The sequence below is a fragment of the Polypterus senegalus genome, chromosome 5 (assembly GCF_016835505.1).
Source record: "Polypterus senegalus isolate Bchr_013 chromosome 5, ASM1683550v1, whole genome shotgun sequence".
Taxonomy (NCBI): Eukaryota; Metazoa; Chordata; class Cladistia; order Polypteriformes; family Polypteridae; genus Polypterus; species Polypterus senegalus.
In genome coordinates this window covers 39,300,264-39,320,735 of record NC_053158.1, presented here as the reverse complement: position 1 = coordinate 39,320,735, position 20,472 = coordinate 39,300,264, and the positions used below count along the sequence as shown (strand labels likewise).

The window sequence follows — 20,472 nt, the reverse complement described above, 5'->3', positions numbered from 1 at the left end:
TTATAATGGCATTGTTTTGAATTTACAAACAAATGAACCGAGTATTAGCGTAACGCAGTTTTTATTATGTACACTGCTTTTTAACTTAAATGGTGATTTTAGTCTTTTAACGAGGAGTATGAAACATCACTATCCACAGAGCAAAAACTACTTCTTAAAACACTTTTTTCAACTCTTTCAGCTATTACAGAGATCCATACACACATCAAATAACACTGACAGTAGTTGGTTTGTTTTTGACTGAAACTACAATATGCGCATATTGAAAACGTTTGTAAATGTCAGCTTTCCTACTTTTACATTGTGAGTTGGACTGTTCTGGTTAAAGTTGACAAAAGGATAAGTTGTCATGTAAATATAGCGACAAAGGCATTATTTTTTGCCCCTGTGATGCAGCTAAGATTCCAGTTTGTCATTTCATTATGTATTGTGTTTGGAATTTGGATAGATGAATTTTAATTCTAATATTATATTATTATTTGAGACTTTATGGTAACATAATGAGTTTTATTCCAGTTATTCTATTTTTTTTTTTGTTTTGTTTTTGTTTTCTCTGCCATGACCCAAATTAAATGTTAATTCTTAATTGAGCATCATTGTGGGTGTGCACATGCTTGGGCCCTGCAAAGGACTGGCACCCCAACCAGTATTTATCTTGTAACTGATACTGCCACGATAAGAGAATCGGATCAAGTAGGTTTGAGAATATTATGTTACTTATATTGGTATCAGCATATTTCTTGTCAGTGCATTTCATTTATTTTGAAACAAGTAATAATTTTCATAGGCTTTTATGCAGTAATTATATAGTTATATCCTGGCATTTGCTGCATGGAGTCTTTAAACAGGCTTTTACCTTTCTTCCATGACCCAACTCTTTCTAAAATTGTTACTCCAATTCCACTCCTCCATAGGTTGAGAATTGTCCTCCTTCTGTCCTGACTCCAGCTTCCTAGGTTAGATGGAGCTGCTTTTTGTATGCTGGACCCAGGAGTACTTCTAGTGCTACAACACTGCACACAGGAAGCAATTCTGGGTCAGGTGGAACCTCCATAAAATAGGGATGTCCTTTCTTGACATCTCCTTGCGACCTCCTACAAACTCAGCAGAGCTGCCCGTTGGGACTACAACTCCCAAGAGGACCAGTAGGACATGGGATTCCCAACAGACAAATGCTGCCACCTGGTGTATGGGGCAAGCACACAGACCTGAGAGGGAGTCTTCCTCCATCATTCCATTACGTCATCCAGATCGGGAAAAGGAATACCTAACACCTGATCAGGATGCCTCTCCACAGACATTCTTCATGATGAAGGCTTTCCGGGTCTATACTTGAAATATTACAAAGTGTGACGGATTTGATATGTTGATTACTTGACCAAATTTCACTTCATTGTTAAACTTGCATTTAATTTAAGTAGATGTTAAGCAATTTTCTTATTTTTTTTATTTATGCAGGCATGGCTGGGCAGAGGCATTTGCAGGAATCAGAGCACCTCATGTGAAATATATTTGTCCTCATGCGTAAGTTGTTTCCTTGATGCAGAAATCAATCAAAACACATTGATAACAGAACTACAGTAGTTATAACCATTGCTTTAATGACAATAATATTGTAATGCCATTAAAATACAGTGTCAGTTATGATTGATTGTTTATTGTTTTTTCTGTTCGTTGTTTCGTATGTACACTGGAATAATACTTGCCAGTATACATTTCATATTTCCATTTACTTGCTTAACAGGCACATTTATCCAAAGTGACTTACAAAAGAGGTCAATATTATTGAGTAACATTAGTCTGGGGACTGTTTGGGAATAAGTGTTACAGGACAAAGGTACAAAATTGATTTCCACAAGAGAAAAGCTCAAAACATAGTATAAGACAGTTACAACTCACAGATTTATAAAACCTAATAGCTATTGCTTAGACAGAAATTCATCAAACAATAGAGCCTGCAAATGCTTCTTGAACACATTGAGGGAGTCAGAAGTTGGAATTGCACAGTTCTTTCCACTAGCCAGGAGCTACACATAAAAAGAGTCTGAACTTAGATTGGAAACCATGCAGATGTGGCATCACCAGACTCCATTCATCATCAGATCTGAGTGGTCAAGAAGGAACATCAGATCTCACAAGTGTCTTCATATATCTGTAGGTGCAGAACCCCTAATTGCTTTGTCATAAACAGTCTACTCATACATAAACAGCTAGTCCATCTTGAAGCAGCAGTTTCAACAAGGAACTAAAACATTTAGAATTGTTCTCCCCCAAATTACTGGTTTTGCATCACTTAGGGCCAATTTGAAAAGACGCTAACTGTGTTTTCTTACATAGAAAAGATGAGTATTGCATTTTTTTTATTCTCTGAAAAATTATTAATCTTAAGTAAGTTTTGTGACTGCATTTAACTGTGAATATTAGTCACTTTCCAAATCAAATAGAACCATATAGCTATTTGAGTAGATTAAGAATTAAAAGAAATATTTGCATTGATAAAAAAGCTAAGGTATATTGGCAAACCATTTTTAAATGATTTATGTATTTCATTTTTTGCTTATTTTAGGCCAATAATGCCAGTTTCTCTGAACATGAATATGGCCATGCCCTCATGGTGAGTGGAGAAGCATCTACTAAAATGTTTGAGCATTTTTAAATTTATTTTTGAATACAAAGGACTGCATTTAACACAGATGCAGAGGAAGGGGTCATTTTTTTCAATTTTTATACTCTACGGGTGGCTGTATATGACTTTACAATTGCATCACATATAGATGAGTGTAAAGAATGGATTACATTATACACATTGTCAAGGTCTAAGCAAATCCCTGTTTTTCACTGTAATACGCAGCAAGAATAATTGAAGTAAGCGTATTTGTACATCCAATAATATTTTATATAATGTAAATAACATTCATTAGAGGTTAAAAGGAACTGTGCAGTTTTTGATTTAGAGCTTACATACGTACATACGTAGCTGAAATGGCTGGACAAAGAGTGAAATGGCTGAACACTAGGATTTATTGTGATCACCCTCAAAATCTTAGGCAATGTGTAAAGTTTGTTTTCTGCTGTTCTTACTTCTGTAATGTTAAGTGATCCTTTTCATTTTGCCTGAGAATTGCTTCAGATTTTGATTTTCAAAATATTTCAGTTCAACTCAGTTTCAGCTGAAATTATAACCTCTAGTAATTTAAATATATCTTTTTTCAAAACATGGCAGGATCTAATCAGTAATATTTTAAAATAAGTTTATAAAGCACAGAGAATTTATTAATTTAGGTTTTTTTACAAGCCTTAAATTTTACACCGTTGGCTTGCTCTCTCTCTCAAGGGTGGGGATCGATCTGTTCTTAGCATAATTCTTTTTTTGTAAAAACTTGATTGCTATGTATTGATTGTAATAAAATTAATAAATAAAAATAAAAAAAAAATAATAATAAATAAATATAAAGCAGGTTTGCTGGTACACCAGAAATAGTATAATACAGTATGTGGGATACTATCACAAAGAAATTAAAGATTTTTTTGTCTTTAGTATGTAGGCCCTGAAGAGAAAAGTAAGAAAAACATTAAGCAAGTCTCTGCTGCTTAAAATTTTGTTTCCTATGTTTGTGACTTGCATATAGAGTTACAGTGGGTGGCATTCACTGTTTTAAAATCAAGCCTTGGTGTATATGATAAGAGATCACGGAAGATTAGCTGGTCAGCAGCAAGTTTCACATTTAGTAACAATTGGTTTACAATGTTTCACAGCTGGCAGAGTTTCCCGGATTCTCTATTTATTTATGTTATGTTTATTACTCACAGTATGCTGTCTGAGCTTGCCTACTACTTTCTATATTTGCTGTAGTGTCATTGCAGTGATTGTCGGAATTGTGCCTGCTGCAAGGTTTGCATGTGTGCTCAGCTGTGCTCTGCATGCTTATGCTGCAAGTGATGTCATGACAATCACCATTTACAGCAGCGCACAGCAGGTCATGTGTCGGCTTTCTTCTGATAGTTTTTCTCTGAACTGCTATTGGCAGTTTTTATTCATGTTTTCTTTTTTCTTTTGTACAAGTTATATTTCTGATCCTTAGTTCAAGTTAGTTTGAGGAGCAGTAACACCAGTTATGCTTAGCTTTCCCTTTTAACATTCAGCAATGTAGTGTACTATTATAGAAACCATTTAGAAAGAGCTGAAAGCACAAAGTTTTTAATTGGTCAGGAACCAATTGAATTGGTTGAATTACCAAGGAATTGGTAAGTACCTTAAGTTGGACTAGAGTTCTGATTTTAATTCATAGTACTCTTAGTTGTAAAACTTTATTTTTTAATTGTTTAGAACTGTGGTATGGCTCTTGCCTTGCATCAAGGAGACTGGGGTCATGTCCCAGGTGCTGCCTGCATGGAGTTTGCATGTTCTTTCTGTGTCTGCACGGGTTTCATCCGGGTGTTCAATTTTCCTCCCACAGTTCAAATACATGCAGCTTAGGTGAATTAGTATTGTTAAACTTGCACTAGTGTATGTGTGGGTGGTGTCTGTATGTTCACCCTGTGCACAGTGCTTGTTGGGATAGACTCCAGCTTCCTTGCAAACCCTGCCCTGGATGAGTGGGTTAGGAAATGGATGGATAGATGGATAGATGGATAACTGTTTATTATGCTTCCCATTTGCAGTAACATTAGATTTTATCTAAGCAATGTTAGCAACTTCTGCTTTGAGATGTAAATTTATTTCAGTACATTTTGAGTGGTTGGGTTGATTGTATGCATCTCATTAATGATTTTTATAGACATAAAACACTGAACTGACAAGAACTTGCATAGCAAAACAAATTAAAAAATATTTTGTGCATCCCACATTGTTTCAGCTAGATTTTATAATAGTAGTTCATCTGGTTGTGAAAATTGCATCATTTGCATGTTATGGCCTATCAGGTGGCAAATGTAAGAAAACAGCAGCCTCTTTTCTAGAATTTGCATGGTGTGCACTGTGCTTGTTTTTTTCTAATCTCATCCAACATATTGACATGGATTTGAATACCTGATCTGTAGTTAATCCTTGTATTGCTAATTCTGCTTTAGATATTGTACATAGTCACATTAAATGGAATTTAAAATTTTAGTCACTTTCTTTCACATTATAAACTTATAGATAATAGGAACTACAACTTATAGCACTTTGAATAAAAACTGAAACTTGTTTTTATTGACTGGTGTTTAACACATTGCCCAAATAAAATAGTCAGAGTAAGAAAAGGTATTTCCAAATCAGAGTTAATGGTTATCTGAGTCACTTGCTTACTACAGGATATTGATGAGAAGATCTCAGATATAAGAGTTCAAATTTAACAGTGTCTTGTTTACAAGTACGGTTATAAGTCATTGTAAAATTGGACGATGGATCATTGCAGTAGCTGCGGTTTTACAGACATTGTACCTTTTAAGCGTTTGAATTACATGTTAGTCTTCATACCCATCCAGCATTATAGTCACTATGGTTTTATAAAGAGTAAAAAGATGATTTTATAGGTATAAGTGACTTGGATTGGATTTCTGCACATGGCTCATGAGTTCACTGCATTTGTTTTGGTGAAGAGTTCAAACAAAAGGTGCTGATTGAACTTATTTGAGCATGTGGTGAAGATGAGGATGTTTTCTTGGCATCTTTCTAGAAGTGTACCAGGTGTGGGCCACTGGGGGTTATGCAAAACACAATAGAGAGGTCCACTGACCTGGAATCACCTAAGACTTTTCTAGAAGCACCTGGAGGATTTTTTAGCAAGGGATAGTGTGCCCTGCCCTTTTGAGCCCAACATGTTACCACTGTGCCCCTCACCAGGGCATGTATATATTTTAAGAGCTTTTGATATTGGCATTGGTAATCTCTTTGTAAAACACTGTAATCTGTAAAATGTCCCTGATGTAAGATCCAAATCTAGAAACTCTACTTATGAATTATGTTATATGCTGTATATCACTAGCAACACAGTGACAGGTCTTTGTTACATTGTGCTGCTTACACTTGACATTATGTTGTCAGCAACAAGTAGCCTTGCTTTGTGTCTTGTCATAATTTAAAAAGGCACTCCAGTGAATAAAGGTTATGTGTGTGCTATTAAGGTCCATTGCTGTTACTGCTGTGGACTGCTTCATATATCAGGCATGCTTTTATAGACACATCTGTGAGGGGTATAAAACTTTTATTTCACCCACTGTGGATGGGATTGACCTTTAGGCTTGGATTGCCCACATACCAACCTGCAGTGCTCTGGATGAATATTACCATTAGGTAAAATGTTACTGAGCTCTGTTACATCCAGGTATTTTCTTAGCTTTTATTTTAATCATGAAGTCACTTCAGGATTAAGATCACTAGGGAGAACAATACATAAATGTCTGTGGTCATACAGTATCTAATGAACCAACAGTAATATCAGACATTGCACAGTTTTTTTTCCAATTGTGAATTGTCCTTCTGCAGGTACCAAACTGGTATTAATGTTTTACAGTGCCTTCTTCCTGTCTTTGGTTTCTGTACGAAAGGAACAGGCCCAGCTCAAGTTGGCTGTTTATTTAGCTTGAGCATCTTTTCTAGACGTGATTTCTCAATGCATTTTCAATCCTGCTAACTTTCTAAATTTTGTCATTTTTTTTGTGGTTTCAAATTCCGTTGTATTCCTATCCTATACCTGCTTGATGTTCTTACACTGTTAAATCTATTTATGGCAGTTTTCCCTCAACACCACATGCAAGTCTTGAAGGATGCACATCACATTATCAGCCTAGAAAATTATGTTGGTATGAATAATTTCAAGAGATCATCCCAAACAACAAGCATCTGATATTCTCATATTTTTGGGGCTAAAAGGATAACTGTGTTGATGTGGTTTGTGTAAGTCTCTTAGTAAAACTTATATGTGTATGGAAATGTTAATGCAAAGTCAGCGCTAGCAACTGATCTGGCAATCTCATTAGTTACAGATCACCCTAGTCAGTAATAGCCAGCAGTACACATGTCATCCCGATTTGTTCGAAGAAAACTTTCATAAACTTGATTTACAAAAAGAAAACTATTCCTGAAGCATATGACCAACAAAGCAGTCCTTTTTTTGCAAGTTCCTTTAAGAAGTACTTTCAGTGAACTGTAGGTAATTGTCCTTGCCCTTATGGTTATATGTCCCACTTACTTCAATCTCTGCCATACTGTTGTCAGTCTTCCATAAAAGTTATCCCTCACAACCCTCACTGAAGTCAGAAAATAGATGGGTGGATGCACAAACTGACATTCTTTGATATCATTATCATAACCTCAATCACAACACTGAAATTTAATTTGAAGTGAGCGTTTGTAATCCAAATTTATTCACTATAAGAAGGAAAACTGTTTGTCTTACTGCCTCTGGAATAAATTGGGACATCAATATGGTAGAACCACTAGCAGAAAATATCCTGGAAAAGCAGCAGTGTCATTTTATGTATAATAGATGAACAGTAGAACAGATTTTTACACTCTGTCATTACATTCTGTCATATTGATGTTGACATATATCTATATCAACAGTATGCCGACTATAGACAGGCTTACGACACAAGCTCAGAAAGAATGTGGTGTCCCAGCAAAAACAATACATTAATAAAAGTTACATTGAAGAAGATTAAAAGTTTGAAGAGAGGCTGTCAGGTAGGTCTGCATTAAAGTGAAGTCTGTTAGGAGACAGGCTTTCACCCTGTTTAACTTGGTTGGTGCTAGAGAAAATCATAAAGCAAGTAATAGCAAACATCCCAGGGGAACAATTTCTAATAGAATTTACTAGTATTTGGTGTACACTTATGATTTAGCAGTAATTGCAAGAAGTAAAAGAGACCTAGAAGAATCATTCATACATTTAGAAGAAGCAGCAAGGATTGTGAATATAAAATAAGACACAATTAGGAGGGAAGAAATTTGAAACAACTAGGGAGTTTAAATACTTGCAGTTAAATAATTTCAGTTTGTGATTGGTTTTTCCCCTATTGAAATTTAGTGATTAATTTTAAGAGTATGGCTGAAAAAAAACAGCCTGTGAGATTTTATTTAGAGATTAAAGCTCTTTTTGTTAAGGTATGTCATTTTTTTGTTGTATAATGCTGAAAAAGTAAGAGGATATGTAATGCATGGCGCATAATGTGTTGAATACTGGAATGTGTTACATAGGCTTTATAGTCACTGAAGATTAATTAAAAAAATTATAATGCGCATGTATCTTTTTAACTGGTATACTGTTGTGATGTGCTTTTAATATTAAACTAGCTATTCTACTCATCTAAGACACGTTGAAATCTAATGAATCAAGGTAGATCTCAGTGTTAATGTTTGCAGTGCACCACAAGTAGCCCTTGCTGTGGGAAGTGGGGAAGATGGAACTTAGGTGGGCAGGATGGAGTTCAAGGGGGCATGGACAAACAAGGTCAGGGTTAGGATTTTTGACCCACACATGTACAACCCCAATTCCAATGAAGTTGGGACGTTGTGTAAAACATAAATAAAAACAGAATATAATGATTTGCAAATCTTTTTCAACCTATATTTAATTGAATACACTACAAAGACAAGATATCGAATGTTCAAACTGATAAGCTTTATTGTTGTTTTGCAGATCTTCACTCCTTTTGAATTTGATGCCTGCAACACATTCCAAAAAAGCTGGGACAGGGGCATGTTTACCACTGTGTTATATCAACTTTCCTTTTAACAACACTCAATAAGTGTTTGGGAACTGAGGACACTTAATTGTTGAAGCTGTGTAGGTGGAATTCTTTCCCATTCTTGCTTGATGTACAACTTCAGTTGCTCAACAGTCCGGGGTCTCCGTTGCCATATTTTGCGCTTCATAATGCGCCACACATTTTCAATGGGAGACAGGTCTGGACTGCAGGCAGGCCAGTCTAGTACCCGCACTCTTTTACTACAAAGCCACGCTGTTATAACACATGCAGAATGTGGCTTCGCATTGTCCTGCTGAAATAAGCAGGGACATCCCTGAAAAAGACGTTGCTTGGGTGGCAGCATATGTTGCTCCAAAACCTGTATGTACCTTTCAGCATTAATGGTGCCTTCACAGATGTGCAAGTTACCCATGCCATGGGCACTAACACACCCCCATACCATCACAGATGCTGGCTTTTGAACTTTGCGCTTATAACAATCCGGATGGTCCTTTTCCTCTTTGGCCCGGAGGACACGACGTCCATGATTTCCAAAAACAATTTGAAATGTGGACTCGTCAGACCACAGCACACTTTTCCAGTTTGCAGTCCATCTCAGGTGAGCTCGAGCCCAGAGAAGCCGGCAGCGTTTCTGGGTGTTGTTGATATATGGCTTTCGCTTTGCATGGTAGAGTTTTAACTTGCACTTGTAGATGTAGTGACGAATTGTGTTAACTGACAATGGTTTTCTGAAGTATTCCTGAGCCCACGTGGTAATATCCTTTACAGAATGATGTTGGTTTTTAATGCAGTGCCGTCTGAGGGATCGAAGGTCATGGGCATCCAGTGTTGGTATTCGGGCTTGCTGCTTACGTGCAGAGATTTCTCCAGATTCTCTGAATCTTTTAATGATATTATGGACAGTAGATGATGAAATCCCTAGATTCCTTGCAATTGTACGTTGAGAAACGTTGTTCTTAAACTGCTGGACTATTTGCCCACGCAGTTGTTTACAAAGTGGTGAACCTCACCCCATCCTTGCTTGTGAACGACTGAGCCTTTTGGGGATGCTCCTTTTATACCCAATCATGACAAACACCTGTTTCCAATTAACCTGTTCACCTGTGGAATGTTCAAAACAGGTGTTTTTTGAACATTCCTCAACTTTCCCAGTCTTTTGCTGCCCCTGTCCCAGCATTTTTGGAACGTGTTACAGGCATCAAATTCAAAATGGGTGAAGATTTGCAAAACAACAATAATGTTTATTAGTTGGAACATTAGATATCTTGTCTTCGTAGTGTATTCAATTGAATATAGGTTGAAAAGGATTTGCAAATCATTGTATTTTGTTTTTATTTACGTTTTACACAACGTCCCAACTTCATTGGAATTGGGGTTGTAACATTATCCTTGTTTGCTTGGTTAGATGCGGGTGGGTTGGAATGACCCACCCAATCTTAAACTGCTTGCCAGTGCAAGGAGCTTTACTCGATCTGCCAAAGCATTTTTTCATTTTCCTCTCAAAATAATCAGAATCGAAATAATCATAAAATGCTGCATAAGCAACAGAATAGCCATATGAAAACAGCAGTTGCCCACACATCAATTAAGTTAGTATATAATTTTTCAAGTCATATTTATGAATGAGCTTCTTCCTGCTGTCTTCTATTGAAATTCTGTTAGCACATTATTACATCATTATAGTTAGTAGGTTTTGAACCAAGTAACTTCTAACTAATGTTACTTTATTTCACATAAGGCATGGTGCTTTGATGTGTAGTTTTCTGTATTTAAAAGTTTGGATTAAAATGCATTAGATAGATAGATAGATAGATACTTCATTAACTATATAAAGATTCATTTCTACATTATTATGTCTTAATGTTGTGGTTGTAGCCAAATGTTAAAAAAACAAAAACAAAAAAAAACAAAACAAAAACAAAAAAAGACTAGCATAAAGGCATTGAACTGATTGTTTTTTATGATTTTCTTGGGTTGATCAAATCTTGTCCACTCTCTGTTCTCTGCAATCTAATGTTATCAACTCTGGGAGCTTCTTTCTTTGTTTTGATTAGCCCACCACTGAGCTAGCAAGGATTACTTTATAAGGTAAGGGTTTGCCATCTGATGCTTCTGTCGCCCTGTCTCATGCAAACATGATTACCAAAATGGGGTGGAGACTGTTGTCTGACTACGCCTATGCCTGTCCCCGCTCCATCCCACGAACTGCAGTAAGGACCTTCTCATGTACCATGCAATGCCTATATCTTTGTTATATGCCGTTTGGTATGGAATTTTGTGTTGTGCCATCTATTGGAATGACAAATGCAGTGCACTTCATTACTAAACATGTTTGTGATGTGCCATCTTTTGAAATGATAGTGACATAGCATCTGGATACGGACACAGATACTAAAAGTGGATAGTGACCCTCTCATTCATAAATAAAGACTTTTGTAGATCTCAGAGGAAATTAAACATTCTGACCTTTATTTACAGATATTGTATTTTGCAAAGTCCACCTATTCATGGAATTGGTGTTTAGTGTACTTGTGCAGGCCAGGGTATGTAGACTTCAAAGTCTATAAGCTCACAGTATCTTGTCAGTGTGCAGGCAAACTTTCAAAATATGTGTTTTTTAAATATAACCAGTAAAACTGTGTTTAGCCAACTAGGGATATTCATTTGTCCTTTCAATTAATATTTTTTTATAATTTTAATTTCATTTTAATTTCATTTCTACTTAAGTTTCTTAGATTAAAATAACACTTTGTTTACCATTATCTGCCAATCCTGCATTTCTAAAGTCGGATGGATAGAACTTTTATGAGACAATCCCATTTTACTGTAAAACCAGAATTAGAATGAGCAGCACACAGAAAGTTGAGTTTTCTTAAAAACAATTGCTTATGTAAAGCATGGTTAGAAAGGTACTTGGTGTCGACCCAAGAACTGCTGTTTTTGTGAGTGGATAAAATGAGCCCAAGTATTTTTGCAAAAATTACACTACAGATTAGTGGCATTTTGAAGCTGATTTATGTGAATGTTATAAAATGACTGTTCAAATATAAGGTGTATATTGTAAGTAAAACTCTAAATATCTCTAAGTTGTAGCTTGAAATAAGTGTTCAAATAAGTTGTTTTTATATTATTATCATTTTATTTTTTAAGGTTTGATATTATTGGTCTTAGTCCAGATGCAGAGGAAGATGATTCTGGAATTAAAAAAGCTGCAGAGACCAGTAAGTATTTTGCATCTGTTGAAGGACTCTGAATCACTAGATATTAAAAAATACCTAGAAAATTGCTCTTTTAACCTATTGAATGTGTCTGTTATTGTCTCTTGTTGAGATCATATTATGTTGTATTTAATGTTCAATGATGGCAGTTTTTGAGTTCAAACTGTTGTATTCATTTTACTAAAACTTTTAAAATTAATTTCTGTAACCGATGCCTCAAAAATGTATCAATAGATACTGTATGTGTTTTTTTTTTTCTCTTTCTCCTTATCCTTATTGAAAGGCAAAAAAGTCTTAACTACACTTCAGGAAAGAATGGGAACAGGCCATTTAGCCCAATATAACTTGTGTCCTATTAATATAAATACCCTCAAGCCGATATTTGGAAATATCCAAAGTAGTTTTAACTACTACACTGGTTAACAGTTTATTCCATCTATGTGTTGTTGTCTGAGTGAAGAAATACTGTATAAAGTTTTTGCGAACTTGACCTTTACAATGCTCCATTTTCTTATTTAACAACTTGTTTTAAAGTAATGGATCATTAAGTACATTTACAGTTTAAACACAAGTATCATGTCACCTTTAGTCTCTTTTTATTTAAATTGAAATCATCCAGCTCCTTTTTTCCCCATACCCCTCAGTTATTGAATAAGTCAAGTAGCTTTTCTCTGCACATTTTAAACAAAGAGACCACAAAATGTAATACTTATTTATATAATTTCATAAATTTTATAAATCTCATTTTGTCTGCTAGCTTGTCCATTTTAGCTTTTAGCATTTATGCTGTAACATGTAAGAAATAAGCTGAAAGAATCATTAAAGAAAAAAATTAACAATTCTTTTAATCATTAATTACTGACTAACTTATAGTGATAGTAATTTATGAACACCATCCAAAAATATACAACAAAGCCCAGAAAACGTAAACATTTTGCCCAAATCCAAAGGAATATAGGGAAGATTTTACACAAAAGATATTAACAGACTTTAATTCTTAAATACAAAATAAGCAAAATAAAGTACTCATTTTACTTCTGCCTCTAATTTTACTTTTTTATTCCTTATTTTTTCAGTAAAGGCACTGATAGACCAAGAAGTTAAAAATGGAATTCCTTCTCACAGAATTGTTTTGGGAGGATTTTCCCAGGTATTTCAATCGTTATACTGAAAACGCACATGGCATCGTGTTAATAATTTACAATTTCACAATTGTATATTATGCTTAATATGGCATGAAAAGGTGAAACTGCACATAAACATCAATACATATGTGCATACACTATTGCAGCACATAATTTGTGGTGTCATTTCTTTTAAAAACATTACTAAGTAATATACCATTGTTTGTTGGGGGGGGTGGTGTAAACATTGTCAACTTTTAAGATGTTACATTGCTGTAACTGAACCATGTTTAGGATGATTATATGATAAGAACATTAGGTTGACATAAACATTTTTTGGCTAAATGCAACTTATGTAGGGACCAGTTTTATGACTCTTTATTTTTTTTACTTCAACTTTCAGGACACAAGCCAGAAATTCTTAAAGCAGAATTCATAATCGTTTGATATACAACATAACTATGATGTGCAATCATAAAATAATATTTTAACACATACATTTTTATTTAAACCACCTTTTAAAATTTTAAGAGAATCTATCCTTAACCCAAGTTGTTCATTTGCAGTTTTACTGGGAGAGTAAAGCACATTACATTTTTTGTCTGTTCTGTTACTCTTAATGGTTTCTGGCATGACTTTATATATGGTTATATTAAATCATATATATTCTTTATTTTTTTTTTACTTTAGGTGGTTACCAATTAATAATAATATAATTCTTTGCATTTATATAGCGCTTTTCTCACTACTCAAAACATTCAACAATTGCAGGTTAAGGGCCTTCCTCAAGAGCAGAGCAGAGTCCCTTTTGGCATTTAAGATGAGTTTTCCAGTAATTTTTTAATTGGACATCCACACCACCCAGCAACCTTGTCGCACTGTTGATACTTTAGTAGTATCTTTTTTAATAGTGTGATGTTCTTCTTAATTCAACTGACAAGAAGATACTTTATTTGTGTCTTGGTTAAAATAAAGACTTATCTTCATTTTAACCAATTCTTGATCAATTTTCTTTTGTTTGTTCTTAAATAGCAATTGTTTTTAATTATTTGGTTATGAACCATATGATGAATGGAAGGGGAATGCTGTTGATGCGCATCACCTTATTACATAGGATTGAACCAATTTTTTAAAGTATAATAATATTCCTGTACTTTTTAGATTATGTCTGTATTGGGTAGTGTCAGTTGGCATGAATTTTCATTTTAGGTGTATTGTTCAGGTAGAGTGTAAAAAACAGATGTGCTTGAGTAAGTAAGTAAACATTTTAAAAGAAGGATTTAAAATTATAGATTAACTATTTATAGTTTTAACAACATGGTGCTTCATTTCATGAGCATGATAATTTAAAATAAGAATAATCCTACACACTAATGTAAATATGACTTAATGAAATACTGAAACATACCTGTTAGTAAAGGAATTTTAGATTTTCAGATATGTTTACTAAATTTTATTTTGCATTTTATTTCTTACATTTTTCAGTACAAATGTAGTGTCTCGAAAAAGCCATGCCATACATAAAAATGTATTTTGTGATTTTTAAATTAACAAGTACATTCTATGTTAACAATATAAAAATCTTACAATAAATCTGTTTTGAATTTAGTTGTAGATTGATAAATAGAAGTAATATAATAATTTCATGTTTACTGACATTAGTAAATGAAGGATTTTAACACACACTCTTCATTTCTAAACTGTGTTCTACCAGAAACACCTTACCTACATTTCCAACAGACCACAAATTATTTTGTTTTTTTGATTTGAAACCATGGAAATAAAACATTCAGATGTACATTTACAATTTTAGATAATCTTTTCTATTTTTCTGTTATGCAGATGTTTTCACTGCGTGGGTTAGGATGCTTAACTATGCAAACAACACATTTCAAAAAAAACCCTCCCATTAGAGAAGGTGCTACACCACATAAGAAGATAATTGGCAACAATGATTAAGCAAACTCCATTAACATTCTCCCACTGGACAGCAACATTCTTGTCAGTGTTTCCATCACTGATTTAAAGCATGTTGAATTTTGCAGCTGAGTGTCCTGGCATCATACTTGTATAAAAGTGATGTTTTTGAATTCCTACACTTGTTTTAGAACTTTATTAAATGTAATAAGCGCTAGTATTACTAGGAAGTGTTTTAGACAAGTTTATAGCTTAACTTAAGTAAAGTAAAGTTTAATTTAAGATTATTAGTAAAGTAGAACCAACAACAACTAAGATCTGTAAATATTTATCTTTTATGAAATTTCTCAAAATTAAATAAAAAAGTATGTTTGAGAGTAACAAATAGTAAATTAATATCAGAAAATTGACTTTTCTTCTTATTTTAATTAGGGAGGAGCATTATCATTGTACACCGCACTGACTACACAACAAAAATTGGCTGGTGTGGTTTCTCTGAGCTGCTGGTTGCCACTGCGCAGCACATTTCCACAGGTATAAAAAAAAGTTTTATGTCACAAATTTTAAAAATTAATAGCTTTGCACTTTTTGCATTGTGAAAACATAAAATGAATATTTGTCTTTGAATCTCTTCTGAAAGCAGTTTGTATAAATGAATACAAATTACTGAGGTTACTTATTTTTTTCAAGTACACTATACAAACAGTATGCATTTTATGCAAAATCTACAAATTGGGTAAAATGTAATTAAGATTTTATTGTGAAACTCCACATTGATAGCTTATATGGGTTAAAAATATTATGAGACAATAGGTAACATGTTTCTGTATTGCAAAATCTGATGAAGGTTTGGAAAGTGTGGCAGCCTTACTGTTGGTGTAATTTTAGTAATAAAAATATTAGCTAAAAAAAAAATATATATACACACACACACACACACATAGATATGGTACACATACTGTTGTCATTCTTTTCATTTGTTTACTGATTGCTTACAGAAAAACTAAACCGAAATATGATTCATTTTCAAAAGTTTACATTTTGTAAGACTCTTCATGTTCAAGAATAGGGTTGAAAGCAAGGTGCTCAGAGTAACGGACATTAATTGAAATTAACTGTGCATCATATTATAAATCATATCATCATATTATAAATGCAATAGATTCAAAACTGTTATACTACATTGTTTGTAATGTTGACAAAAAAAGTGTGCCTGAGAAACCTTTTACTGAGTAAAATTTGATTTATTTTTGCATTGTACTCTTCGCTGAGTACAGGCACCAAGTGTTTGAACATGTTCATAGACAAAATTAAAAAATACAGTACATAATGTCCAGTCCAATCCAGTTGGGGAGCATGCACTGGTACAGTGTGTTGCCGCACCCACTACACGATGAACCAACTCGTGATCCCGGTTGGAAACCCCCCTGGCAGACATACGGTCCAGTCCCACCCTCTGGAAGTGACCCTCTATCTGCAGCATCCAGGTGTTACGTGGGTAAACCCTTGGCCTGGTCCAGCCACTTGGGTCCCCAACAATGAGGATCTTACGAGCTGGATCACCCTCGGGGAAACGTGCCACATGGCCATAGTGACGTTAAGTGACACTCCCTTACAGTGCAGGTAATGTGCCTCATTCGGGACTCCATGACCAACCGCTCATTCTACACAAAGTCAACCCAACAGTACCCAAGGATTTTCCAGAGAGAGACAGTACCAAAGGAGTGCAGTCTTTGTCTCAGGTCACTGGATAGCGTCCATGTCTCGCAACCATATAGCAAGACCGGAAGCACCAGGACTCTAAGGACTTGGACCTCCGTCCTTTTGCATAGATATCAGGAACGCCACACACCCCTTTCCAGCGACATCATGATCCCCCATGCTCTCCAAATCCATCGAAAACAAAACAAAGTCCATTCAGCAGTATTGGGTAAAAGATAGAATGCCATCCCATAGCAGAACATATTAAAAATCACATATTTAATTTGGCTAGTTTAGAGATACATATAAAAGGAAATCGTAAAATCCATGTAAATGGGCTAAAATGAAATTCAGATCTTTACAGCTGATAGTCAGCAGCCCTAACCATGGTATTACAGTATGATTTTATGGCTAATTTTATCTTATTATCTCTAATTAAATCATTAAAAAATGTACATGATGACTAATTTTTTTGTTAAGTCTTTTTTGTCTTGACTAAAATTAATGTAGATGGAATATTGCTTTTTAAACACAAGGAATTACAGTATTGAGAAATCAGAATTGCCTTACACAATAAATAAGTAGCTTTTATTATTAAATGATTTACGTGTTAAACCATTTCATACTGAGGTTTGGATATGGAAGGTTACTTAAAAAGTATACTTCAATTATTAAACTTATTTCCAAACCTGAATATTCCAGTATAGGTATATTGAATACCTGAGCCAGTCACAGCAGAATCTGGCACCTGGAAGGATGTCCATCTTGTGGCGCATTCACTCACAAAAACCCACATTCACCAAATTAGACTCCATGTTCATCATAACCAGAAAAACTAAAAAATCTTTATGTTCTTAAATGCAGGCAGCAAATAATACAGCAAATAAAAACATTAATATTCTACACTGCCATGGGGAGGCGGATCCACTGGTTCCTCTGGTGTTTGGGTGTCTCACTGTTGAAAAGCTGAAGAACATTGTTGGTCCAGAGAGCATCACTTTCAAAACATACCCAAGAATGCAACATAGTTCCTGTCCTCAGGTCAGTATTACCTAAAGTTATAAGTCAAACACTTGCAAAATTTGAATTTTGTTTTGTTATAGGTTATAGTTGTGGGAGGTGGTAAGAAGAATGAGAGTAAATGTGTGCTGCAAGCAAAAAACAAAATGACATAGTAAAGGAGTGAATGTTGGCAGAGGTGGAAAGCACAACTCTTTTGGGCATAAAAACAAAGGCAGTGCCAGGGTGTGTATGGCTGGAAAAATGTTGCTGTTGTATGGTGAGTAAATAAGTGTGCTAGAGTTTTAAAAGTGATTGTTGAGAAGTTGCTGATGAACATAGTTTTACACAGATTACTTTAAATAGTGAAATATGAAATGTTTCTTAATATTATTATTGGTGATGTGTAGAATTTGCTAACATTATAAGATTCTACTGGATGTTTTAGAGGAAATGCTGAAAATTATGTGGACAGATGCTCAGGACGATGGGATTTTGAAGCAGAGAATGTAATCTCACATGAGTCTGGTTAAATATTGTAGAAAAGACTACTTTCTAGTGATAAAAAAACCATTATTAGTAATGATAGAAATAAAGTTTTATTATCTGTCTGTCTGTCTATCTAGAATGGACCAAAGTATTTACCATTCTCACTTGGCCAGGCCATTTTTGTCATTAGCAGAAGCTCCCCATTTTTACAGTAACTATAAACTGAGGGATTCACAAGGGTGTTTGCTGGGTAGTGTTGTGTGTTTTGTTTTAAGAACATGTTCTTTGTTGCTCTGCCACAATCATGTTAAATGTTCCACTAAACAAGCTATTTACAACAATGATTAAACATGGAAAGGAGACAAGAATTGCGGAGTCTTCCAATAGCATCAATTCACAACAGGATTCTCCAGCCATTAATTCAATATGGTGTGCATTTTTGTATTGTAAAATTTTTAATTGTGGGCTGCATAGCCTGTTTTGACAGCTTTTAGTGGAAGTGTGGAACTACATACTATATATGCACTTAGGAGGAGTGATTTCTGAATCATCTCCTAATTTTGTGGCAGAAACAGATAGATAGAACATGAGAAAATGTAAGTGCCGCACAGCAAACGTGTTAGACTGCTCTCAGCCACTACACTCAGAATATATGTGAAAACATTTTTTTTTTAACAGGGTCTATATATCATGCCTCCTCAATGGATGGTGGTTTAATGTTCCAAAAATAGACAGTTAAATAAATTAGTGGAAATTCCACAGCATATGGAATAAACCATATCTCTTATACCCTTTTGCAGATTATGCAATATGGCAGCAAATGACCATACTTTAATTAGGGTTTTAATATTGTACTTTAAAATGCAACAAATATACTGTTTTAAATGACATTTCTTTTATTACCAATGTGAAACAAATATGTAGACTAATTTCTGTGTTTTAAGAGAGGTATATAAAATGCAGTGTGTGTATGTGTGTTTACGTATAGTTTTATGGATATTGTATGCACTATTTCCAGTGTATGCTGGAGGTTTCATCATTCTGAATTACTGAAGATATTTTTTTACTTAACTGAAAAATAATTGCCCCTTTTATTATATTAACAGGAAATGATGGATATCAAGCACTTCATTGAAAAGCAACTACCTCCGATTAACTAATCACTCAAGTGGCCTTTCAGTAAAGTACCAGCACCAATATCTATAGATATGTTCTCCTTTGTTTCAATTTGAAGAGCTAGGTACTTTGCCATTGCTGTATGAAGCACTGCTTTCAAATACATTTTTTATCATGATTCTGTTAAACTGATGCTGGTAATCATATAAACTCACTTCAGGCAATCTTTTTCCACCTACCTGTATTCAAATCACTCAAATGGTCGATACACTATAAGGTTTTGTTAACATTTTATGGAATGTATATGAAAAATCTACTGGACTGCTGTAAAAGTAAATTTTTAACTAAATTGTCAATTAATTTGAAAAATAGTATCAATCTTTGTGTTCAGATAGTTTTGCTTATTCTGTTGACTATTACATAGAGTACGTGCAACACTTAAACTAAGGTGGTTTGTAAAGATATTTATTTAAAATGCATTTCTTAACCAAGACAGTTTTTTTTTAATCTTACAAGTGTTTAGTTTAAAGCACCAAACACTGTCTATGTTGTATTGAACTGGGATATTTTCCTGTTGTTGGATGTGCCACAATAAATATCCATTTTGAAAATTTCTTCAATGGACAATACTTAATACACTGACCAGATAAACAGTGTGAATTTAAACACTAGATGGTTTGTATTTAATTTTTTTTTTTTTTGATATTTTGTTTTCTGTAAACGTGTATTTTTTTTTATTACAATAATTTTTAACTCGAGGTAAGCAGAATATATATTGCATAAGAATTTACACTGGACTATGTATCACATTTTTGTATTGGAAGTAATCCTTCTTGTTAGATTATTTTAAATTTGATCTCAGCAGTACACACATTTAAATAATTACATATTCATGCCAAGAAAAAATATTTAATTTGTTTAAAGAATATTTAATTCACCTTTAATTAAAGTTGTTTTTATTTATTTAACAAACCTGTTCTGAATATGTTTTGTGCAGTTTGTAGATGTTTTTAAAAACAGGAATACAGGATAACTTTTACATCAGCTGCCAAGGAACTCTGGGGAAAATATTATTTATTTTCTTCCAACATAACTGTAAAAGTATTTATTTTAATGTATATTAAGAATCAGATTCCTGAGGGCTATCTGTACTAGTTCTATGTAAATAAATCGTGACAACCAATAAAAATAAAAAGACTGTAACTAAAAGCACA

The 20,472-nt window shown here is 34.2% G+C and overlaps 1 protein-coding gene across 3 annotated transcripts in view; it reads left to right on the top strand.

Moving 5' to 3' along the window:
- Nucleotides 1-20,472, top strand: part of lypla1 (lysophospholipase 1) — a 27,185-nt gene extending 6,713 nt beyond the window's left edge. For all 3 annotated transcript variants that reach the window (XM_039754516.1, XM_039754514.1, XM_039754515.1), the window contains exons 4-10: nt 1,459-1,524; nt 2,567-2,614; nt 11,845-11,915; nt 12,989-13,062; nt 15,386-15,487; nt 17,519-17,695; nt 19,249-20,472. In XM_039754516.1, the coding sequence (XP_039610450.1) occupies nt 1,459-1,524; nt 2,567-2,614; nt 11,845-11,915; nt 12,989-13,062; nt 15,386-15,487; nt 17,519-17,695; nt 19,249-19,302 (592 nt within the window). In that variant the 3' untranslated portion in view covers nt 19,303-20,472. The remainder of the gene's footprint in view (nt 1-1,458; nt 1,525-2,566; nt 2,615-11,844; nt 11,916-12,988; nt 13,063-15,385; nt 15,488-17,518; nt 17,696-19,248) is intronic.